The sequence below is a fragment of the Phallusia mammillata genome, chromosome 8 (assembly GCF_965637545.1).
Source record: "Phallusia mammillata chromosome 8, kaPhaMamm4.hap1.1, whole genome shotgun sequence".
In the NCBI taxonomy this organism is placed as follows: Eukaryota; Metazoa; Chordata; class Ascidiacea; order Phlebobranchia; family Ascidiidae; genus Phallusia; species Phallusia mammillata.
Window position 1 is genome coordinate 7,541,009 of NC_137259.1, and position 23,366 is coordinate 7,564,374.

Sequence of the window (23,366 nt, forward strand, 5' to 3'; positions counted from 1 at the left end):
CATGTTTAAAGTAGCCTTACAGCTGCAGATCAACCAGTAAGGCTATTGACCCCATCATTTTTCACCTTATTGGTGTACCTTATAGATTAAATTATTTTTTCTTTAACAGTGCCAAACAAATAAACCCTAAAATGTTAGAAAAACACCCTAATTTTCTAACTGCATGTGGAAAGCCTCGAATTTCATTGAGAAATGGAAAACAAGCCATTATCATAACAATTTAGGGGTAGGTTGTTTGATTGATTTGCAAATACAACAAATTGGTTGTAACAATAAGCCAAAGCATAGACGATTTAAAATCAAGGTCTTTGAAACCAATAGCACACATTCAAAATTCTAATCCTGCTTTGAGTAAATAAATGACTATTTACCTGGAGAATTGACTTTTTCTGTTAGGAATTCCACTTGCTTTTCCAAATCCAACTTTTTCATCATAAATTCTTCTGCTGTTGCATCTGGAGTTTCTGAAATCCATTCTTCTTTCTCATTGCAAGATCCAATAGCAGTTGACTGAAATATTAGCAAAATATTTAAGTGATTAAACAAACATTTTGCACATATTGGAGCATTGTCGAAAGTTGGCTTGATTTTATTTATTTAGCTGAAAAATCATCAACACACATTATTTTAGTCATACAAAAACGACAAGCTGTTAATAGCTCTTTTTCTTTTTGAGATGTTTTTGTTTAGCATTGTATTTCATGTGCAAGTCATTGCTCCGTTTGATGACACTTTTTAATTGAAAGGCTGGCTAACACTCTACAAAGTTATTTCTGTACATGGCAAAATATTTATTGAGCCCAAACATGTACAGTTGACAAATATAATCATGAAATATGATTTATTTATTTTTAACATTTACTAAACAAAATATCACAGATAAATTGTACCTTTTCTTCCTTGGACAGTTTAACACCTTGTAATTTTTCAGGATCTGCAATCATTTCCCGAATGTGAGCTATGAATTGGACTAATGTCATCTTCGCAGCTAAAATACACGAAAGGGTCAAATTGCATTTAACCAATACTACAAACATAAACATAATTACTTGTGGTAATACAATCTCTTAAAAATCACCCTGTCTTATCTGCTTCACTACCTGACCTAATATTATAAACATTTGCACCAAAACTGAAAGCTGAACTCAAATGCAAGTTTATTGGGGTTTGGAAAAAAACGTTTGTTAAACTTCCTCTGCCTAATAGACTTCAATTGTAATGAAACTCTCATCTCTTCTTCTTAACAGGCTTTTTTTCTTGTTCTACAGCCTTTTCTGTTGCTGAAACGAAAACAAAGCTTCATAACCTTTTGGAAACATAACAAACCTAAACCAACATTTTATAAGATAAAGAAACAGTTTAAAGAAATTGACACCACCCTGCATAATTCAAACAAAAGTGTTTAATCCCATACCTGCCCAGTCCAAAAATTCAATACTTGGTTTCTTTTCATATCGAACAGCTATTTGTTTGGGATTTTCTCCATGGCAAGACCTTGCCTCAATGCTTGCTCCAGCCTCAAACAATGCCTCAAGACATGATACTTGCCCCCAGGATGCAGCAAAATGCATTGGAGTGTAACCTGAAAAGTTAAACCACACATTATACACAACATATTTACATGTATTTGTGGTTTAACATACAGTGCCGGATTGCGGCTGTACAACCACATGCACTAGCACATACAAACATATTCAATAATATGCAGAAATATAAAAAATATGCATAGTAGTGGATGAGCATTGATAAATATTTGGCTTTTAAATGTGGTCGGAGAATCCTTTTTTTATCCAGAAAGATTAAGTCTAATTTACAAGTTTTATCAAAGCTAAAGGTTTTAGTTGTTTAAGTCACAGCCATAGGCGCCGAGTTTTACAAAAATGCAGATGGCAAACGTAAAACTAATGAGTGCAATCACAAGAACTCAAAGTCCAATAAACTTCCTACAGAATGCAGAATTTGCCATAATTTAGAAAAAAACAAAACACGATATGTTTGAAATAACGTTTGTCATTGTTTAGCAACGTTTAAAACTGTTTCATCAAGTTGTTGCTGCTTTATATCCTGAGATAACCATTATTATAACACATTCGCATTGTACACAATAATGACCAAACATTTACTGACAGACAATTCTGTGTTTGACGTCATAAACAAGGCACTATAACCTAAGCATGTTGCCATTTTAAGCCAGGTTTTGTGGGTATTTTGCCAATACGCTCGTTTAAAAGCATAATTGTTCCTAAATTTTTTTTAATTTGACCACATTTCATACGATACAGCTACAAACAAACCAAAATATCCATGGTGGCCGCCACCGTGCTTTACAAAACCAAGGTGGTGGCGCCACCCCGCCACCGCTTACTCAGCGCCTATGGTCACAGCAATAGTACCTGAGGGGCTTGCTTGGTTTGGGTCAGCTCCTCGTTTTATTAGATCTTTCAAAATATCCACCCTTCCCAACATACTTGCCAACTCAAGGGGTGTTTTGCCAAGTTTGACACGCTGAGTTAACAATTCTGCTGCATTATCATGGTTAGCATCATCAGGATTCGTAAAGACACTGAAAAATTTAAGTATTCTTAAACCAGATAAAAAAGTGACATAATCAAATTGGTGCTCAATTAAAAACTAATGAATCAGTGAAACATACAGGAACACCATACTGTTCTGTTCACTGTTTTAGAGCTGACCCATATAACACTGATAAGCATTATGCTAATGTTAGTAAATGTCATCATAAAAGGCTTTGCTTTTGTCATCTTTTAGGTTCTGCCTAATCATCATAAAAGGCAGAACCTAAAAGATGACAAAAGCAAAAGATATTACAACTGCTAAAAAGTGATAAATCCATAGGTCATTCATTGCAACACAACAATTACCTATCCAAAATTATACAGGAAGTAAGCATGTATTCAATGACCAAAATATTGAAGAAACATTTTTTGGAAATTGTGAAAACAAAACACTCAAGCTAATCTTTGTAAAACAGCTTGTTTACAATACAATATCCCAACCCAAACATAAAAATCACACCTGTTGAGGCGTTCCAAATCATCATGCAAAGTACAATGCATTATAACATTTTCTCCATCAAACTCTTCTTGGGCAGTTTGTTCATTTTCTTCTACAGCTTCGACGTCACCAGCCGTCATTATAACTTACCAGTGCAAAAGTCACAAAACAAAAGTTGAAACGCACTTAAACAAAACACGAAAATAATAACAAATAAACGAACTACACGTGAGGATAAAATCGTAGTACGTTTACTGGTAAACACAGCTAATTCAAACATAAAAGTAGTTTAAGAAGTGTTTACTATCCAATCAAAGCAAGAGGGAATTTATTTAGGTTTCCAAACACAAACGAAAGTGCAGGGAATTTCCCGCAAATTCTGTTGCTATGTACAATTCCACTAAGCGCCGCTATAACCTATAAAAAAATTACATTGGGGTAAAATATGACTTCAAATCACATTTGGAAAGCTACTTATAAGCTGTGGTTCGATTCAGCCGGTTCGCACCGGCTCTACAGAACCGTCTCACGAAATTTTATGAGATCAATGAACCGGTTTGCATTACTGGTTACTGTCAATGAAATTTTGTAACTGAACCGGCTGAAAAATATGACTTTTGTAACAGAACCGGCTGACAAAAAAGCTGTGGTTCGATTCAGCCGGTTCGCACCGGCTCTACAGAACCGTCTCACGAAATTTTATGAGATCAATGAACCGGTTTGCATTACTGGTTACTGTCAATGAAATTTTGTAACTGAACCGGCTGAAAAATATGACTTTTGTAACAGAACCGGCTGACAAAAAATTGAATTCCACCACTGCATATTAAGTATTTGCATGAGCTACATCAATTGCCCTATTAACGTTTCTGGTTTAAACCAGACCAAAACTTCCCGCATTGTTTATTACAATAAAAACGGAAGCACCAATAAGGAAATGTAACAAATACGTCGTAGGCTACAGGTGTGCAAGAGATATACACACGAATAAAACGTAAGAAAATATTACTAGCGCTATTTAGTCACTGTAAGGTACTGGGGCTGATGCAGACCCAAATCCATACACAAGGAAGAATGAAATTTTTAGGAATGTTAAGTAAGTATTTTGTAAATTATGGAAAGTTGAACACTTTTACACTTTTGTGCTGTTTAGGCTTAGTTGTGTTTGTGAGTGGATTTATGCTGTGCTGTGGAACACCTATGAATAGAAGACTGAAAGATATTTGCGAAGAGCTTTTACGTTTGGGTTCTGCTTCTAATGCTTCCATAAACGAAATCAACCAATGTCGAGGTATAAGAAATCGCATGTCTACATATTTACTTTAATCTTGCATTTAGCTGTTTTGTTGCATGATTTTAAAACAATAACTTCAAACGATCTTTTTTAAAACAATAAAAATTGCTTTGTTTAAGACTTTCCTTGTTTTGTTCCAAATACCAAATAAGAGCTTGTCATTTATTTTGTTTTAGACTATATGCCCGATCATGGGTACAATCCCTGCCTTCCATTTGAATGTTATGATATGCCGCCATGCGATTTTGGTTACAGCGTTGACGAACTTGGATGCAAGATATGCCGATGCAACAGTAAGTACCTGCAAAAATTCCCTGCATACTATTTTTTTATGTACAAAACAAATCGTTGTTAATACTGTTTATATTTTTTTTAAATGAGCCGATAAAAATGAATTTGTTTTTGTTTTTTTGTGTAACACAGCTGTTTACAACGGTGATATCCAGTTGACTATGAAGTCTCAAGACCGCCTCAATCGGTTGCTTGGCACTGCACGCAATTCCGCTGGGGGCCAAAAGGAACAGTTGTTATGGGACAAGAACTACGATTCTGTCAAGGGCACCTACACAATTAAATTCACTCTGGAACGATCCTTAGGTACAGATGTTTTTTTGTTTTTGTGAATAAACGTGGTAGTAAAATATATGTTTGTTGGTCATAGTATTTTAAGATATTGGACGTTTTATTCTTGGAAAAAAAATTATAACATGTATGTTCTACAATAGGTGATAAGGTTACCCCATATTCTCTTATGTATAGTGCACTGTTTCGAAACCAGTTGTGTATTTGATGCGAAAAAGGTTAAATATAAAGGTCATTGTTACAGGTTATTGGTATACTTTTATTTCATAAAGAGAATTGAAAAATTTTTCGTTTCTCTTTAGAACCTTCGGCCGTGACAGCAATCTTGTCAGCTATGAGTGAAATTTCATCGACCACTTGCATCAGCTTCAGGCACTTGCGCAGTAACGATTATCACCTTGCATTCACTGGAGGTTTGGGTTGTTTTTCTAAGCTGGGAAGAAGTGGCGAAGGAGACAATCAAGAAGTAAGGCAATAACTAAGCTTGTGTAAAATATATTTTTTGCCTCATGCAAATGTTTTTATTTATTTTTTCCAGATTCGCATTGGTAGTGGTTGCGGAACGAAAGGCCGAGTATTGCATGAAATAATGCATGCTCTTGGTTTTTGGCATGAACACACGCGTCCTGACAGAGATGAACACATCAGGATTCATTGGCAAAACATTCAAATGGGTAATTAACCAGTTAAACAAAATTTTATTTATAGCAATATATTTTTCAACATTAGAAATTATTGCTTACACGTGGAAACCACTTAATGAGATAATTGTTTTCATTTTCTACGATTTGTTTGCAAACAACGCTCAATATTGTATACGCCTGGTGACACTAAAGAGTACATATGACGCCATTTTGGTCATTGTTAAGCGTTTGGTGAAATAACAATGCAAATTTACTTTAGATCAGCTTCGGAATTTTTTGGTTCGCGACCAGCTGGAAGTTGATGTATCGGAGTCCACTTATGACGTCACAAGCGTTATGCAGTACGATTCATACGCGTTTTCGAAAAACGGTCGGCCAACCATGACGGATTTGTCAGGAAACGTCATCAGTAGACAGGTAATGTGACGTAACAAAGACGTTTTCCGTTTGTGGTACAAGTTCACTAAGGGTTAATAACGAATGACTAACCCCATTGTGTGTTTAGAATGAAGACCTTTCTGAGCAAGACATCAAACGCATCAACCTTCTCTACAAATGTCCTAACCATTAATGGGACAGTAAAGACATTTTTTGCTGTTTAATTTTAACAAATACTGTGTAAATACATATGCAGTCAATAAGTTGTGTTGGGTTTGTTTACCAGTTTGGAGCAATACAATTCCCAAGATTAGGTTCTTAAAATAGCTGCAGAAATTCCAAATCCACTTTCAATTAGGAAACAATTTAAAGCGTTTTACCAATTGTGACCTCAAGACATTTCGCTTATTGTTCGTTGAAAAGTTTAAGCTGCGTCACTATGCTGGTATTTCCAATAAAGATTGGTTCCAATTCGACCTTGAAGTTTGGTTTCGATATTCACCTTGACAAACGCAGACTTTGGCCAAGCAAGGGAAATAATGAAAAACGCATTTTGGTTGTCAAAGCAAAGCACCATAGCAAAATAGGTTGCAGACCTTTTTGCCACTAGACTGTCAAGCAAGAAAATATATTTCTGTAGATTATACTGAGTCTTTACATATCAAACTTTGTCAGTAACAGATACTTACGTTTTTGCCGATTTTCAGCAGGCATAAATTTCTTTCAGATCAGCCCAGTATCAAGATAATAAAATGAAGATCGCTTTGTTGGTTGTGTTCGCTGGTGTCTTTTTGGTTTGCAGCTGTGGCGGGTTTCCTACTGGGCAAGGTATACTGATAATTAAATTAGGTTAAGTCATGTACTCACTTAGTAGAACTTAACCAACGACTAATCGAAAACCAGCAAGCTAAAATGATCTGGTCTACGATCTTCTTGTCAAAACCAGAAAGAAACTTTGTTAAAAAGCGCTGATCATTGGGTTGAACCGAAACAAATTAACGTTTCATTTGTAACAATGACTAATCGCTGTATGGGTTTAAGAGGGAAGTCAAAATAGTCAATGATGGGAAAAGATGAATGGTTATTATAAGTACATTTCCCTTGCAGATACCATTTTTTCCTAAACAACTGAGTGCATGGGCGCCGGCAGAACATTTTTAAAAGGGGGGAAATTTTAACAAATCCGTGCAATGTCAAATAATTATGTGCAGATAGGCATAATTGTGCCCTCTTTTGCCCTTACGTGCCGGCTCCCGTAACTGAATTTGAATTACTTTTCTAATATATTCGTTTCACAAATTTGGACTTTTTGTAATGATATTGTATTTTAGGCATGGAAGATGCGGGGCATGAGGACGACAGACGACTATTTTTAAGCAAACTGAAAGCCTACATGTCACGTTGGAACGTGGAGACTCTACAAGCAATAAAGTAAATCAATTACATCAGTGTTGTGCGACCCTCAAAACTTAAGCGTTAAACAAAATTAACAATATTTGACCGCTGGCGCACCTTCCTATAACAGAAGTTTACTTTGCTGTGCCGCGTATTAAACACGCGTATTGTGTTGATAGCTAGCAATGAAATTGGTTCTAGCCTTATTATTAGATCGCAGTGTACAATATACACTAATTTGTACAGTAACATAAAATATTTACACTTGCATGCTTGGACTACAACAATTCTTTACACTAAAAAATATCATTTTGGCCGTTGATAAATATACTTGCCCAACCGTTTCCAACTTATAATTGGTGACTTTTTTATTAACTATTAAATTAGATTTGTCAATGTTTCAAAGAGTGACTTTTCAAAAAACTAAAAAAATGTAAAATAATAAAAACATCACAAAAAATCGACCGGTACGACTCGGAGTAAAAAACACTTATCCACATCAACGACGAAGGAGTCTTACGTAATGTTTGCCGTTGTAATCACTAAATATCTCGTTTGCTTTGTACAGAACGAAAATTACCGAATTGATAGCCGAAAACCATATCCAGGAATCTGCAGCCAGCTTGCTTAAGGCAGGTAAAAAAGTCGCCCAAGATGCAATCGATAGACTGAGGAGCACCGCACATGCAGAGGACCACTAGAGAATTCTCGTGGTGGTTACTTTAACACACTCATCATTGATTGTAATCTCTCATGTTTCATAATATGTTAATCACAAATAAACAAAGATTGTAATTACCCTTTTGGAGTTTTAAGTTCTCAGAGGTATCACAGTTATGAATTTAGGGCTACTTAAAGCATATATTGTCGCAAACTTTACAAAAGGCTCGTGACAAACCACCATGCCTCAATACCAACACAACTACTTTGCAGCAGTCAGAGAAACAGCCCAACTTACAAATTGGCGACAGACTATTTACTGAAGGTTAAACGCTAGAAGCGCTTTTCGGTGTGATCGACGTTTCACAAATTGATTACCCTGCAGGAAAAATCAGTGCCGGATTAAGGGTCTGCTGGCCTGTAGGCACATTTTATAAGTGGCCCGAAAATCAGGGTTGCCAAATCATTGTCACAAAGATCGTTGTTGCAAAGTGGCCTGGATTTTTGACTGGCCTGTAGGCACGTGCCTACTTTGCCTAATGGTTGATCCAGCACTGGGAAAAATAGCACAAACTAAAGCCACAATGTACACTTGAGCAGTTAACTTGTCTGTAAAACAGCAAGGAAACAAAAACGTTCCACAATAATAAATGTAGCATGCAACAAATATGTTACAAAACCAAAATGTCTCAGTAGCGTGTTAGTTGTCGATTACTTTTTCCCATTCAATGTGAGGTCATTTGGGCCTTATGATAAAATGTCTTCAGCGACATTGCCAATCAGTGCTGTGATTGTATTGTGGCGCATAAACGCACCAGTCTTGGAAAAATATGACGCCATCATCTACTTAGAAAACATGTAAGTCCGTTGTTAGCTTTGAGGTAAAAATTGTTTTAGTTCATGTTTACCTCTGTGGTTTAATATTTTAAACATTTGAAATAAGCTTCACAAAAATATATTAAAGTAAATATATAAAAGTTCCGTAAATTAGGAACGTTGACATTTTTATGGCGTCAGAAGTAATATAAGTTTTTAAACGGTGAGCATACAATAACCCAAAAATGTATCGCTTAACTATTACTTTACCTATCTCTAAAGTTAATGGAAGTAACACAGGTATCAGCCTAAAGCAATTTCTGCTAATATTTATCAAAGTATATTGTAAATACTTCGGCAGTCAGACATATGCGTTGATTTTGTGGTCAGTGTGGTACGACAGAAACACCGATTTCAACGTCCAAACAGCCTTTTACTATTCCAAAGTTCACATTTTAACAGGAAACAAAATATGGTGTCACCAGTAGTAAACCCCAAACCTATGGTGCCACTTCTGCACTTCAAGTCTGGAGAAAAGTTAAAGTTGCGACACATTTGAAAAGATTGTTTGTGCAATTGAGATTTGTGCCCATTCGACTTTGATTAGTCAGTAGTTCGCTTATCGCTTTCACAAACACGGACTTTGGTCAAGCAGAGCAATCAAGCAAGAAGCCTTTGTTTCGTGAACTGCACAGATGAAAACAAGTGCGAAACAGATTACAGATACTTTTGACACTCGTCTACCAAAGAACTGCAAGTCTTATTCAGTGAGCGATGTTTAGACAGCAACTTATGTCAGTAGCAAGGTATACTTATGCCTAATGTATTTTGTGTATCCTAACAGGCATTTATCACTTTTTAATTGGAAGTACCACTGAGAACATATAATGAAGATTGCCGTTTTGGTGCTGTTTGTTGGTCTTTTCTTGGTTTGCAACACTGTTGCTTTTCCTGTCGGTGAAGGTAAGGTTTGGTGTGAATATACGTAGTTAAACAGATTTTCCTTCATGAAAAGCCAACGTTTTTGGCGAAATCCAAACAACATTTTAAAAATATTAATTTTGCACCAAGAAGTTTGCTTTAAACGAAATATGTGCAGCGATTGGATTAAACAAAAATTAGCTGGTTCATCCCAAGTAACTACTAATTTAAACTTAATGTGATTAGATTGCTTAACAGGTAGTTTGTTTGTTTTAGATGTCGAAGTGGCGGGTGGAGAAGAAGATAGTGGCAGTCTGTGGGGAAGACTGAAGTCCTATATATCGGGATGGGATGTTGAAACACTTCAAAACCATGCGGCTAAAGTAAAGTAAGAAATATAACATATACAATGCAGTAGTGGGATTCAAATTTTTTGTCAGCCGGTTCTATCACAAAAGTCATATTTTTTCAGTCGGTTCTGTTGCAAAAAAGTCCATTGGCAGTAACCAGTGATTCTAACCGGTTCGCTGATCTCATAAAATTTCGTAAGACGGTTCATCAGTGATATGATGGCCCTACAGTTGGACAAGCATGTCGCTTTTTACGTCTACGTTATTTTCATCATTAAACTTATGATCAGATCCGTATAGTGTTCCATTTTCTTATTTATATATAGGTTGTTTTATTTTATATATATATGACCACTGGTGGGATTCAGCCGGTTCGCACCGGTTCTATAGAACCGTCTCACCAAATTTCATGAGATCAGCGAACCGGTTAGCATTACTGGTTACTGTCAATGGGCTTTTTGTTACAGAACCGACTGAAAAATATGACTTTTGTGAGAGAACCGGCTGACAAAAAAATTGAATCCCACCACTGCATATGACCCAATTCTATCTTAGGATGCTTAACATGTAAGACTAAAGCGATTTATGGACGAGCTTCGTGTTATTAACAGATGTTTCCATACCCTCTTTAAAATTTTAAAACAGCATACACAACAACTTTTACTAATTTTTTCTCCTAATGACCCAATTCAACCAACATAACCTTTTCACCCTAATAGCTTCCGAACCCCGAACCAAATCACTAATGAATATTTATAATACAGAGCCAAAATTACGGAGTTAGTGGCTGACAGCAATGTCCAAGCATCGGCAGCCGACCTATATAGGGCTGCGAAGAAACTTGCCAAAGATACTTACGTGAAACTCAGCGGCACCAATGCTGAAATTGTGGAACCATAAAGGCCGAGATTGGATGGCAGATTTATCATACTTTTTATAATTTGTCACGCCCTCATGTCCTAAGAAAATGTTAGTCATGAATAAACAAGCTTTGTAATTATTTTGTGTGTCAGTTTGCAAATAGAAACTCACACCTATAAAAATTTAAGGTGTGTTTAAGGCGGTAGTGGCCTAAAGTTTTTGAATTGTACAATACAGCCTTTAAACAATTGATATGGGCCGGCGTAGCCCTCGCATTTCGCAAGACTTTAAAGCAAGAAAAACTGTCAGCGGTTGATCATTTCTGGATTGCGCAATGCTGGTGAAAACAACGGTAATTGTCAATTGATAAAATATTAACATGTCTCAAAATGGTAACATATCAAGTCATTGTTTTGTAAAGATTATGGCGTAGGCGTACATTGATTGCGAAATGCAGACGTAGACAAATATCGCAAGCATGAGTATTTAGACAAATGGGTAAACAAATACCCGTTTCAGTGCCAAACTAATCATTATGAAATCATTGAGTCAATACATTATAAGTACTGTGTAAACAATGCGCTCTGTTTCTACCTAAAAAGTATCTGAAGTGAAAAAAATGTCCAAACCAGCGCAAATTCCAATTCAGTTTACACATGAGTGAAAATGATGATAAGGGCCTCTATATTTCATGTTAGTCAAATGGATTTCTTCATTCCACAAATTGCGACATGCTTCAAGCGCGTGCAACTTACAGTGACAATTCGATTGCAACAGGACTGGGTCAAACTGTTGTAAGCAGCGTTTCCACAACACCGATCGCCGAACTATATGTGAAATATTGTTTGTGATTGCAGATACTTTTGCCACTCGTCCAACATATTTTTAAAAAGGAAATTAGTCAGTGTTTAGATAGCAAATCATGCCATTAGCATGTTAGGTACCTATACCTAACGTATTTTGTGTATCCTAACAGGCACTTATCACTTTTTAATTGGAAGTACCAGTGAGAACATATAATGAAGATTGCCGTTTTGGTGCTGTTTGTTGGTTTTTTTATGGTTTGCAACACTGATGCTTTTCCTGTCGGTGAAGGTAAGGTTTGGTGTGAATATACGTAGTTAAACAGATTTTCCTTCATGAAAAGCCAACGTTTTTGGCGAAATCCATACAGCATTTAAAAAAAGTAATTTAGCACCGAGGTGTTAGCTGCAAACAAAGTATATGAAGTGATTGACTTTAAAAAAAAATAGTTTGCTTATAACCAGGTAGTTTGTTCGTTTTAGATGCCTGTGGGAGTGTGTGGGGCAAACTTAAGTACTTTGTATCGGGGTGGGATGTTGAAACACTTCAAAAACATGCGGATGAAATAAAGTAAGTAATATAAAGACAATGTCTTATTAATATGTGTCGTTTTTTGTAGTATATTACCTAGTTTTGTTTTAGGATGCTTGACATGTAAGATTGAAGCGGTTTACAAACGAGGTTTGTGTGATTACCGGATGTGATTTTTTTATCACAGGCAAAGGTTGAAATAATAATAAAAGTTTACAAAATATGTAATTTTAGTTTTATAGAACAAAAATATTTTACGTTTTTTTATCATGGTTGACCCAAAAAATACAACAATTTTTACTAACTTATTTTTTTTCTAAATGACCCAATTCAGCAAACGTAGCCTTTCCACCTTAGTTTCCGAACCGCGAACCAAGTCACCTAAACGTAATGTATACTTCCGAGCTATTTAAGGCTGCGATGCAGCTTGCCAAAGATACTTATGTAAACCTTAGCGGCAGCAATACTTAAATTGTGGAACAGACGGAATAAAGGACAAGATTGGATGGCAGATTTTTTATACTTGTTATAATTTGTCGAGCTCTCATCGTCTTAAGAAAACGTTAGTCATGAATAAACACGCTTTGTAATTGTTTTTGTGTGTCAGTTTGCAAACAGTTATTGGAGCAAGAAAAACTGTCAGCGGTTGATTATGTCTGGATTGCGCAATAAAACGACGGTAATTTTCAAATCATAAAAGATTAACATGGCTCACTAAGGCAACACGTCCATACATTACTAGTAATTTGCAAACAATGCACTCCGTTTCTACCTAAAATGTCTCATCAGTGCAGCTTGTGATAGGAGATTGGTCCTATGAGCTAATCTAGATTAGGGCAATACAGTTTGTTGGGAGTAACAGGCTGGAAAGCCATGCCTCACCAAATCTGTTCGATGCCACAAACTGATCATTGTTTGAAAAAACTGGGCAGTTTCATTTTGCATGTAGTCCTGGGCTGTGGAAAACCTAGATTGCATCTACAAATTCGTCCACCAACTGACTGTGTTGATAAACTAGAGGGTAAAAGTCGTGTATTTCACGTTTAGGCCGCAGTTCAAATAAAACACACAGACGCGTAAAAGTACAATCAATCAACGAGAAACAATACGAATAATCAACGAAAACCAAAAGCCTTCAATGAAACACATAAAAGGAGCCACTAGGGGAACAACGAGTCACATGTCAAGCCGCTGACGTCAATGCCATCCGGATTGCCTTTTTGGTATTGCTTGCCGTCGCAGCAGAAATACTGTGTACCGTCAATACAGCCTTGACCACAACAAATTGCCTTGTCTGCCGGAACACCGTTCAATGAACGAGGGACGCCATCGCAGCATTTAAACAAAGTGCTGTCCATACCGGTTGACCCTGTAATAAGAAAACGTATGTTGTAAGTTGAATTCTAGTTTGTAATGAATTGTACGAGGCGAACAAGCAGCTAGTATATCCAAGCCAAGAGATTATTAAGCTATGCACACTCATGTAACACGATTTAGTCCTGCTTAGCAGTCGCCTAGAACTTTTTAAAAGTTAAACAAAAAAACGAGACTACAACAGTAGTTTTAGGTCACAAAATTGCTTTGAAAAGCTTGGGCCATGCCGAAAGTCGGCTCGGGTTTGCGATTAAGTTTGAATAAAAGCGGTTTGATTCAGACTTGACGTTACACTAAAGGCCACTTTGGTGTGGTAATTTCACTTTAGTAAACTTATTGTTTTGTCCTAAGGCTGAGTTTATTGTTAAAAAGGCGGATTTCAGACCCGCTAATAACTCTGAAATGGAGAGGTTTTCTGTAGTTTGCAATATATTTTAAACGGCGATTCATTCCCACGGCCATTAAAATCAGATAGAAATTAAACAGGGCGTTACTTACCACAACATTCGGTGTTTGCATCATTTGCAATCACATTGTTTCCACAGCAAATGCTGTCAGTTAAGTTCATAGCCGTTCCATTACAACAACCAGTAGCATCTCCATACCAACGATCAACAGCAGCACCCTCACAACACGTTGATGTTTCTTTGTTGATTACTACACCCTCACAACACGTTGATATTTCTGTGTTCATTACTTCACCACCGCAGCATTCAATCAAAGATGGGTCTAGGCCTCCTGAAACCGACATAAAAAATTTAGCGTTAAAGTTGGGGGTGAACTAGATGATGAAATGTTACTTGAGTGAGGACGGTACTACAGTACTAGGTTTACAGTTGTGTTCAAAAGACGGTTTTGGAAATGTAAAGAAGCTCAAAATAAACGCCTAAAGAAAATAATTTCTCTCAAAAAAGGGAATTTTAGATGCAATGTATACGGTGAAAAAATACATTATAGATTTTTAGCGTTTTGAAAAAAAATTTCACCCAATGCCAAAACGTATTCATTTAATTTTATCATAACGACCATTGCTGATTTCAAATTTACCAAAACGACCAAATATCTTAACAATGTGGTTTTGCAAGTTTGGATAAAGGAATGCTTTATGTTACACTTGAAATATCAAGATTTTGTACCGATGTTTTTTTACCTAGATCGACGATGTTTCCGTTGCAGCATGTGCTTGTGGCGTAATCGTAAGGTAGCAGTGTTTGGTCATTAGAGAAATCGCCACAGCATCGGGTCTGATGGCTTACTTCAATTTCACCCTGCAGAAATGAAAACGTTTTTTAAATACAGAAAGACACATTTGGTCGGTGCAATTGGAAATAAATTCATCAGGCTAGAGCCTTTTGGAACCATTTCGACCATAAACATATATTGTATTATATGTACAAAGATAACTGTGTAAGTTCCCAAGGGTTACTATATGTCGTAGTGTAAAATTTACATATAAACGTAAAGCGTAATTACATAAAATTTAAACAGACAATATGCATGAAAATGTACAAAGAAACGGCAACTTAATTCAAAAAAATTCAACAGAGGTTTGTTTATTGAGAGAAACAAAGCTTTCTATAAGTTACAATGAGGACAATTAAAGTCATAGTCATTGTGCACTTACAGTGATAGTTGATATGATTTCCGGATTGTCGTACACAATTCCTCCGCAGCATGTTTGCACGTAGGAGTCAAAGGTTGCATTGACACAACATGAAGGATATATGTACACGGAAGGCTACAAAGACAAAACGCACAAATTAATAAGGATCAATTTAAAACACTCATGTCGTCTTCAAACTCTTTAATATGAAGCCGCTTAAAATGTTATAAAAAACATGCGTTTGATTGTTAGCAAACTCTCTTGTTGTAATATTAAGCTGCTAAAGCTTAAATAAAACCATGCCTTGAGTTTGCACATATTTTTTATTTCTAACCCAGGACGGCCCAGGCCACGAATCCCGAATCCCGATTAAGGTGTTTATGTCTGTAGATGGGTCAAGCGAACTAGACCATTAAACCAAGTTCCTCCCCGAGATTGCAAATTTAATATTTTGGGCATGTCGATTACTCCATACCGTCGTATAGCGGATTTAAAACATGTTGCACTTTGCCACTTGGTTAAGTGATTAAAGCCATGCAAAGAAGCGTCATGCGGATACAAAAATGTCTAAATGAGCACATATTCTCCTTTTACGGTGACATGTGAGTAAAACAAACGACAGTAAGAACATCTATGAATGATTTAATGGTGAAAATAACGGCCCATATCGACGTAAAAAGCGACATGCTTTATGTTTCAAACGTTTCGGCAAATGCTCATGCATCATCAGTGATGTGAAAGCCACATCAGTTACACTCTGTGAATGACATTTGGCAATATCAATCGATTTCGTAAGCTACAAATTGCGACATGCTTCAAGCGCGTGCAACTCACAGTTACAATTTCTTCGCAACAAAACTGGGTCAAACTGTTGTAAGCAATGTTTCCACAACACCGGTCCCCGAGCTATACGGGAAATATTGTTATACAATGGGTGGAAAAATACGAAAACAATAGTATGATTTAATACAGACTGATTTACCACATTATAGAATTGTTTAATCCCAGTTACTTACAATGTTAAACCTATTTTTTAAAGGGAAGCCATTTGTAACAGGTCGGTGTTACCTAGTTCCAAATAATAGGACCATATTTTTTACAACAATTATGCACGTATGTCTGCTTTGGGATAATTATAATAACTTATCTGGATTTTAACATGGGAAAATCATAATACCTGGATTTCGCCGGAACAACAAGTAGAATCAGAGCTGAAATATGGGACATCATTGCAACAAGCGTCACCAGCTGTTTCTGTGTCAAACACGTTACCGTTGCAACAGATTTGTCCGGCTGCGTCCTGCAAGTACAGACAATATATTGCACTTAAAAATACAGAGTCCAAAATAGGACTGTTAAAGGTTTTGGAATTTTTGTCTAATCAAATGATTCAAATAAATTTAAATTCCTGAGATGTATGCCCCACAGCCGCCATTAAATCAGAATAAGTTATTAAACAAAAATTGCAATGTGGTTGTGCGCTCTTAGTCATCAAATCTATACGATTTTTTTTCTGTTTAAAATATAAAAATATGAGAGATATGTTTCAGTTATTCTCCTTAAGAAACCATGTGTGTTTCCAAGTGTTGTTTCACTTCTTTAAGAGCATTCTATTGAACACTTGGTTAATTAAACTATGATCTTTAACTTTCTAATCACTTGAATAACCTTAATTGTTACTGGGTGTAATTGATACTGAAATGTACAGTAAATTACCATGCTTTTTGCCCAATATTTTTTGGGAAATGTGTATTTAAGACTGGAAACACATGCTTCTGTTTAATCTCCATTTCATAAAAATATCACCAATATGTTTAATTAAATTAATAGTGCACCTACATTAAGGTTTACTAAAAAAATATTTGAATATTTGAAATTGTGTTAAAAATTACTTGATAACTTATCAAATAATTAAAAATGTCAAATAATCAAATAATTATTTGTTTAATAACCACCCTAGTCCAAAACCTTTTTGAGAAAGCATTTTTTGCAAAAAGACTGATGACCGTCATTGGTCTTAAACCCATAACATTGACAGTAAGAGCCTCGCATGACTGACATTTGTCAATATGAATAAATTTCGTAAGTTACAAATTGCGACATGCTTCAAGCGCGTGAAACTCACAGTGACAATTCCTTCGCAACAGAACTGGGTCAAACTGTTGTAAGCAACGTTTCCACAACACCGGTCCCCGAACTATACGTGAAATATTGTTATACTATGGATGGAGAAATACGAAAACAATTTTTTAATTAAATTTCAAAACATTAAACATTTCAATTTGTAGCGACCTCACTACCGTGTTCGCTTATGCGAATTGAAACGTGCTATTTCCCTTTTTGTTTTGATCGCTATTGCCTATTTATAAACGCCGGTATCGCATTGTTCTACCTCTCACACGCTCTAACATGACTCTGACATGGCGCCACTGCTCAATAAAGCTTCGACCGCTTCAAAATAATCATTTAAAATTGTGTAAAAAATTATTTGATAATTTTCAAATAATTAAAAATTTCAAATAATTATTTGTTTGATACCAGCTCCAGTCTAAAACCTTTTTCAAAAAGCAATTTTTGCAGTAAAGGCTGATGACCGTCTTAAACCCATGACATCGACAGTAAGAGACATTTGGTAATGCGAACTATTTTGTAAGTTACAAGTTGCGACATGCTTCAAGCGCGTGCAACTCACAGTGACAATTCCTTCGCAACAGGACTGGGTCAAACTGTTGTAAGCAACGTTTCCACAACACCGGTCCCCGAGCTATACGAAAAATATTGTTACACCATGGGTGGAGAAATACAGAAACTATAGGGAAATTTAACACATACTGATTTACCACATTGTAGGTGGGTTTTACCTTGTTCCAACTAATAGGACCAAGTGTTTCAGGAAGTTTAGTGTTGAAGTGTAAATAGTTCTAAAAGTATTTATGCTTAACTGAGTTTTATGCATAACTGATTTTGTCCATATGACAAGTGGAACATTGCTTGTCCTTGCATTCAATCTGTTCATTAGCAGTAAAGGTACAGTTGTTATTGACTTGATGTTAGCTCCGAATGTGTTTATCTGTCAACTATCGTATGTATGTTTTACAATTATGTTTATTAATCATATTTTTATGATTCTATTTGAATAAGTTTATAACATAAGTTTACACATACACATTTACCTATGAAAGCTTTTTAAGTACCCTAAAGTATATATTGGTGCCACTTACATTTCCAAGATTATCCACAAGAGCTCCTCCACAACAAAGTTGCTGTGTGGGATCGTAAACTACGGTGCTTCCGTCGTTCAACAGACAGCATGAAGAACCGGTTTGGTTTGCGGACTTCGATGCAATTGAGTCTCCACAACATACCTGTTATTCAAAAACAAATTTGAAGTTAACTGTAATATACTGACAATCATAAACAAAAAAACAAACAACTTGAAATCTTGAAGTGGGCTTCATTGCAAAAAATGTTATCAGGTATCTATATAGCGAATACATTGTAGGCATACGTTTGAACAATCACTGTGGTTATTGTCTGTGCAAATGAAAAAATAAAAACTATTTCTAAAATGGACACTAAAGGGACCAAGAAAAACAGTCAGTTATACAGTACATTAAAAATAGTAAAAAGGTTAGGTACACAAGACACGGACTTAAATAGTAGCTTTAGTATGAAACAAATTGCCAGCGAAGTGGAAGAAACGTATTTATTTTATTGAGCAAACGTTTCGACAAAAAACATTTGTCATCATCAATGAAATATCAATGTTTTTTGTTTTTGGCCGAATAAAATAAATTCGTTTTATTCCACTTCGCTGGCAATTTGTTTAATACTAAAGTAAAAAAGTTTACTTCAACATTTTCTTTTAAATCTATAAGAAAGATGCTGAAAACGGGTGGTTATCATAGAACAAATTATGCACTATATAATAGTGCCTTATTATTTTTCAAACAAACCACCGTTAAAATATGCACCGTGACGTTTGACTAACTCACCTCTGTGCCTACTTCTCCCACAAGTCCGTTACAACAAAACTGCAGGCTGTTATCATAAACAAGCCCATTGCAGCATCCCTCGGTTTCAGTGTTATAAGGTGCCTTGGTGCCGTCGCTGTTTTGGCAGCAAGCCGCGGTGAGTTCAGAGGCACCTATTTGCACCTGTCCGTCGTGGCAGGGACAGGACGCAATCCTACGGTCATATGAAATGGCACCACAGCAAGATGTGTAGGCGGTGTCACCTGAGAATAGTGTTTGGAAAGTTCAGTGGTCGATAGGAAAACAAGCGTGTCTGATATCGCGATAAAACGCGTTAACCAAGGTTGCCAAACCTGCTAGACTGGATATAATGCCAATACATGTTTTCGGGTTGACATTAAAGTCACGAAGATGTTCACCCTTTTAAAAAGCGTTTAGTCAAAAAACATTCCAATGGAACGGTTTAAGTGTTATAATGGTAGATAGACAGAAAATCAGTAATGCATTGGCAGGTTGGCAATTATTTTTTTGAGGCAACGTTAAACCCAACAGAACTAAAATAAGGACGAAACACAACTATTCTGCGCAAAATGCCTGGTAGATAAACTTATGTTTTTCATGTCAAACGCGTTGTTTATTAGCAAAACCGCCGAATATTCGGTTTCGAAATTTAACCGATTCGGTACATCACTACTTAAAACACACACTACGTTTTTGAGCTATAAAGAAGTTTAAGGACCCTTATAAAACCAATAAATTACAGCTAAAAAATCTGGTTTCCTCGTTCAAAAATCGTTTGTTCAAAAAGCACATTATCGTTCAAAAAGCACATTATAAAAATCTTCTATGCGTACAATCATAATTAAGCCACAACAATTTCGTTCATTTGTCTGTATAGAAAACCATCAACCCCGAGCTTAAAGTAGCACAGACTGATTCTGCTTGATTTCACTTATACAGGACGTTTAACATTTCTTACCTGAAAATCCGACTTGTCCTTCGCAGCACATTTCAGTAGTCGATGAGAAAATAGCCGGCTTGTTTGTCCAACTGTTACAGCAGGACTGGCCCGGGCTTTCAGCTGGGTCAAATAACTCGCTGCCACAGCACCAAGCGCCCTACAAATCGAAATAAGTTGATTTTAAATTTCTGCACTCTACGCCGACGTGCAAGGACAAATAATTTCAAACCATTCCGCACTTTAAGAATTGGCTAAAATTAAGACTACTGCGGGAATCAAAAAACCTATTCTATTGCCATAATAATCGTGATACGATATAAGAAACTTCTCATGGTACGATTTAAATTCAAAGGGTTTCTCTTCATAAAATTTTTAAAGCTTTCATAAACAGTTTCATAAAAAGCACAAAATATTGCTTTTAAATTATCCAAAAGATTGATAGTAATAATAAAAAACAAATTTTGACTAGCATTGCAAACACCAACTTAAAACTATGTTATCAATGAAAAACGGATTTTAAACAACTGCTATGTTTCATTGTTTGTATCATGAATCATTTTTTCAAACGCTTTTTAGAAGAAATTAAAACCAAATTAAAAACGCCCTTGAACGTTACACAAACAAACCCGAAATGCCACAATTCTGCCCCAGGCTGTGAATTTAAGCAGAAGTGTTGGTTTACACTTCCATGTTAGGAAAACTCTTTTTAACAAACAAATGAATTTCAAAAAAGATACAGTGGTCGAAATGACGAAATTTTACCCCATAACGTATTCACTTGAACATACTAGGGCGGTTTAACACCTAGCTAAGCGCAGTCAACTGTGAAAACGTAACTTATATCAAAATTGGTGTAAAATAATTGTAAATATACCTATTAAAAGCTCTGTTTAGTTTCAAAAACAAAAAAAATGTGTTTTTGATTAGGTTAAAAGATATAATATATCAGATTTTGTGACAGTTTTTCTTTTTTTGGAAAGAATGTTTCATACCTGGGTCTTGTTGTGGATAACGTATTCGTTTCCGTATTGCCACATACAGCACATTTGAGTGTTGTCGTTGTATGGAATTCCCCGTTCGTTGTTGCCACAGCATTGGAAGTAAGCGTCACGATCGTAAAGTTTTCCGCCTAAGAAATTAACGTATTATTTCTACTGACTGATTGCAAATTTGAAACATTGTGTGTCGATAATTGCCAAAAAGGTTATTTTTCAAATATGCCGTACCAGCTTGTTTATCATTAGGGTCTGCCCTAAAGCGCAATACCTGCAAACCATAGAGTGCTCTAAGTCTCCGGTAGCCAATTTGTCAAGTAGGCTAAACGCAATAGCTTCTTTTTATTAATACAAATTAATACAAGTAAACACAACAGCTACTTATAGTCAATAGGAAAATCTAAATTAAATTTTTGATTGCTAGTTTGCCCAGAGAGGTTTCTTCTAGCAAATGTTATTGGGTCCAAATTGGGATTTGAATAATTTTTAAGATTTGGTATTAAAGCAGTTAGCCATACACTTACCACAACACATTTGTACGCATCCGTTATATTCAGTAAGCGTAAATTGTCCGGTGACGTCATCTGTGACGTTACAAATCTGAATGCCACGTTTGCAACGAGCAGCTGATGACGAACCAACCGTTGCCAGGACAACAACAGACACAGCGAGAGAAAACAGAATGTTCTTCATCTTTTCTGCAAATAAAATCTTTTGTTTGATACTCTTAAACGCATTATAGCAGTAAGTTATATATTTCTTCCAGCTTATTTAACACACGGTGTGTAAATCGGTCTTTTGATCAATGTACTTTGCTAATTTTTGTGCACTTTTAACGTTTCTCGTACTTTATGGGTACGTTCTTCAGATGCTTGCTGAACAGTGTCTGCGACTAATTAAATTACTTCTGAATCACTCTCTACTTTTATGCTGAATTTCGACATTTGGCAAAATGGGAATCGAAAACTTGGCACTTGTCATAAAAGGAGATTTGGGTTTTCAACATTTAGAAACGGTGATTTCTAATGCCAATTTAATTAAAATAAATGTCACAAATGACGCAGGGAAAAACTCCAAATGGTTTGTTTATATTTGCAATGCGAAACTTGCAGAACAACCTAACGAAACTCGTCATACGATTTTCGAAAATACGTTAGTGAACTAATCCGAGGTTATTGATTTTATGTTCTTATCATATATAGGTCGTCATTAAAGTTTCAAACTCACGTTATTTTGAGCTAAAACGGAACACTTAATCTAGTTTCGTTGTTTTTTAAAAAGACTGCTGTAAAAGATATAGTTTTACCCTGGAAGCGACCTAAATGAAAAATCAGCACTTCGATAAAAAAGAAACATCTCTTACCTTTTGAAACTCGTCCTCCAGAAAGCTTATGACTTTGAATGACAACGGTCTGCTCCCCGTTACCTTTATACGCGCGCAGGGGTTTGTCAAAAATCATAACAAGACGAGTGAGAGCATAAAAGATAAAGGGAAAGAGTGTGGTGGAGCTCCAAGCATTATGACGTGTCACGTTGTAGGACAAGTTCGTGTGATTTGGATGTCGCCTTTTCAGGTTGCTTCCTGGTAACACAACTCCTATTTGTGCTGCGAAAGGGGGCTTAGTAGTGCACGACGTTACAGCGAGAACGGTTCTAATCTTCTAATCTTGCCCCTTGCGGTCCTTAGAAATTCTTTCATGGCTGCTATCAGATTTTTTCCGCTTACTGTTTTATTTATCAGTGTTCCTTACCATTAGAAATAAATTTTGGAGATCAAAAATGCATTTTTACCAAAAACGTGGTTTAAATCCTAAATCGTGTGAATGATAAAGTCATACCGGCGGCATTTTTACTTGCAAAGGCCATTCGCGCGTCGTTGCTTGAGGGTAGTTGCAACATTTTGTATTTGAAAATTACAGCCTGATAAAACCCTGCTACTTTTGCGATAAAGAGGCATCTCGCTGTTTTTAAAGTTAGTCCACAGTATTACCAAGAATAGAATAGTGCTAATGGTAATAAAATACATGGTCCTCTTATTGTTGCATATACGATTACACTGGCTATGTAAAAGTACAAAATTACAAAAGTACAAAATTACAATTTTTTTGTGTGAGAAACGTTGTTGCGAACAATTTAAAATTTCACATTGCAAACTTTAATTTTGGCAATCTTGAAATCTTAAATTTGGAATTTTTAAGATTTGTCAAG

General features: G+C 36.0%; 5 protein-coding genes across 15 annotated transcripts in view; 3 read left to right on the forward strand and 2 right to left on the reverse strand.

Moving 5' to 3' along the window:
- Nucleotides 1–3,299, reverse strand: part of LOC145203864 (ankyrin repeat domain-containing protein 45-like) — a 42,599-nt gene extending 39,300 nt beyond the window's left edge. For 2 of the 7 annotated variants that reach the window (XM_080076196.1, XM_080076195.1), the window contains exons 1-5: nucleotides 3,037–3,299; nucleotides 2,394–2,563; nucleotides 1,415–1,582; nucleotides 891–988; nucleotides 372–510 (exon numbers count right to left, since the gene is read on the reverse strand). In XM_080076196.1, the coding sequence (XP_079932322.1) occupies nucleotides 372–510; nucleotides 891–988; nucleotides 1,415–1,582; nucleotides 2,394–2,563; nucleotides 3,037–3,155 (694 nt within the window). In that variant the 5' untranslated portion in view covers nucleotides 3,156–3,299. The remainder of the gene's footprint in view (nucleotides 1–371; nucleotides 511–890; nucleotides 989–1,414; nucleotides 1,583–2,393; nucleotides 2,564–3,036) is intronic. The other 5 variants (XR_013853410.1, XM_080076199.1, XM_080076198.1 and 2 more) reach the window with 5 other exon arrangements.
- Nucleotides 3,300–4,019: 720 nt separating this feature from the next.
- On the forward strand, nucleotides 4,020–6,176 carry LOC145205358 (low choriolytic enzyme-like). Its single transcript, XM_080078055.1, has 8 exons — nucleotides 4,020–4,111; nucleotides 4,169–4,306; nucleotides 4,486–4,602; nucleotides 4,733–4,906; nucleotides 5,194–5,357; nucleotides 5,430–5,565; nucleotides 5,795–5,952; nucleotides 6,041–6,176. Exons 1-8 carry the CDS (start codon nucleotides 4,060–4,062, stop codon nucleotides 6,104–6,106), a joined length of 1,005 nt encoding a protein of 334 aa, XP_079934181.1. The 5' UTR covers nucleotides 4,020–4,059; the 3' UTR covers nucleotides 6,107–6,176.
- Nucleotides 6,177–6,238: 62 nt separating this feature from the next.
- On the forward strand, nucleotides 6,239–8,107 carry LOC145205359 (uncharacterized). Its single transcript, XM_080078056.1, has 3 exons — nucleotides 6,239–6,741; nucleotides 7,245–7,344; nucleotides 7,877–8,107. The coding sequence occupies exons 1-3, from the start codon at nucleotides 6,666–6,668 to the stop codon at nucleotides 8,007–8,009; spliced, it is 309 nt and encodes a 102-aa protein (XP_079934182.1). The 5' UTR covers nucleotides 6,239–6,665; the 3' UTR covers nucleotides 8,010–8,107.
- A 1,315-nt stretch (nucleotides 8,108–9,422) lies between these two features.
- On the forward strand, nucleotides 9,423–11,055 carry LOC145204410 (uncharacterized). The gene is made up of 4 exons (XM_080076944.1): nucleotides 9,423–9,551; nucleotides 9,629–9,747; nucleotides 9,982–10,093; nucleotides 10,820–11,055. Exons 2-4 carry the CDS (start codon nucleotides 9,672–9,674, stop codon nucleotides 10,953–10,955), a joined length of 324 nt encoding a protein of 107 aa, XP_079933070.1. The 5' UTR covers nucleotides 9,423–9,551; nucleotides 9,629–9,671; the 3' UTR covers nucleotides 10,956–11,055.
- Nucleotides 11,056–13,266: 2,211 nt separating this feature from the next.
- Nucleotides 13,267–22,808, reverse strand: LOC145204409 (uncharacterized). 5 transcript variants are annotated; one of them, XM_080076943.1, is made up of 14 exons: nucleotides 22,522–22,808; nucleotides 21,683–21,856; nucleotides 21,156–21,292; nucleotides 20,182–20,320; nucleotides 19,224–19,465; nucleotides 18,450–18,593; nucleotides 17,921–17,992; nucleotides 17,354–17,425; nucleotides 16,406–16,528; nucleotides 16,063–16,134; nucleotides 15,250–15,363; nucleotides 14,776–14,893; nucleotides 14,124–14,363; nucleotides 13,267–13,620 (listed from the first exon to the last, which is right to left on the reverse strand). In XM_080076943.1, exons 1-14 carry the CDS (start codon nucleotides 22,616–22,618, stop codon nucleotides 13,412–13,414), a joined length of 1,953 nt encoding a protein of 650 aa, XP_079933069.1. In that variant the 5' UTR covers nucleotides 22,619–22,808; the 3' UTR covers nucleotides 13,267–13,411. The 5 variants fall into 5 exon arrangements, with proteins under 5 accessions (XP_079933069.1, XP_079933066.1, XP_079933065.1 ...); XM_080076940.1 differs by lacking the exon at nucleotides 17,354–17,425 and having other exon boundaries at nucleotides 22,522–22,633; XM_080076939.1 differs by lacking the exon at nucleotides 16,063–16,134 and having other exon boundaries at nucleotides 22,522–22,633.
- Between the last annotated feature and the right edge of the window lie 558 nt (nucleotides 22,809–23,366).

What these genes read in the sequence shown, in the direction of transcription:
- LOC145205358 (XM_080078055.1), top strand. Translation starts at nt 4,060, where the DNA reads ATGCAGACCCAAATCCATACACAAGGAAGAATGAAATTTTTAGGAATG. An exon ending in CGAAATCAACCAATGTCGAG is followed by an intron (nt 4,307 to 4,485) that starts GTATAAGAAATC and finishes ATTTTGTTTTAG; the next exon opens with ACTATATGCCCGATCATGGG. An exon ending in GCGAAGGAGACAATCAAGAA is followed by an intron (nt 5,358 to 5,429) that starts GTAAGGCAATAA and finishes TATTTTTTCCAG; the next exon opens with ATTCGCATTGGTAGTGGTTG.
- LOC145205359 (XM_080078056.1), top strand. Translation starts at nt 6,666, where the DNA reads ATGAAGATCGCTTTGTTGGTTGTGTTCGCTGGTGTCTTTTTGGTTTGC. An exon ending in CGGGTTTCCTACTGGGCAAG is followed by an intron (nt 6,742 to 7,244) that starts GTATACTGATAA and finishes ATTGTATTTTAG; the next exon opens with GCATGGAAGATGCGGGGCAT. An exon ending in GAGACTCTACAAGCAATAAA is followed by an intron (nt 7,345 to 7,876) that starts GTAAATCAATTA and finishes TGCTTTGTACAG; the next exon opens with AACGAAAATTACCGAATTGA.
- LOC145204410 (XM_080076944.1), top strand. Translation starts at nt 9,672, where the DNA reads ATGAAGATTGCCGTTTTGGTGCTGTTTGTTGGTCTTTTCTTGGTTTGC. An exon ending in TGCTTTTCCTGTCGGTGAAG is followed by an intron (nt 9,748 to 9,981) that starts GTAAGGTTTGGT and finishes TGTTTGTTTTAG; the next exon opens with ATGTCGAAGTGGCGGGTGGA. An exon ending in AACCATGCGGCTAAAGTAAA is followed by an intron (nt 10,094 to 10,819) that starts GTAAGAAATATA and finishes TTTATAATACAG; the next exon opens with AGCCAAAATTACGGAGTTAG.
- LOC145204409 (XM_080076943.1), bottom strand. Translation starts at nt 22,618, where the DNA reads ATGATTTTTGACAAACCCCTGCGCGCGTATAAAGGTAACGGGGAGCAG. An exon ending in AGGACAAGTCGGATTTTCAG is followed by an intron (nt 19,466 to 20,181) that starts GTAAGAAATGTT and finishes CACTATTCTCAG; the next exon opens with GTGACACCGCCTACACATCT. An exon ending in AAATCATATCAACTATCACT is followed by an intron (nt 14,894 to 15,249) that starts GTAAGTGCACAA and finishes TCATTTCTGCAG; the next exon opens with GGTGAAATTGAAGTAAGCCA.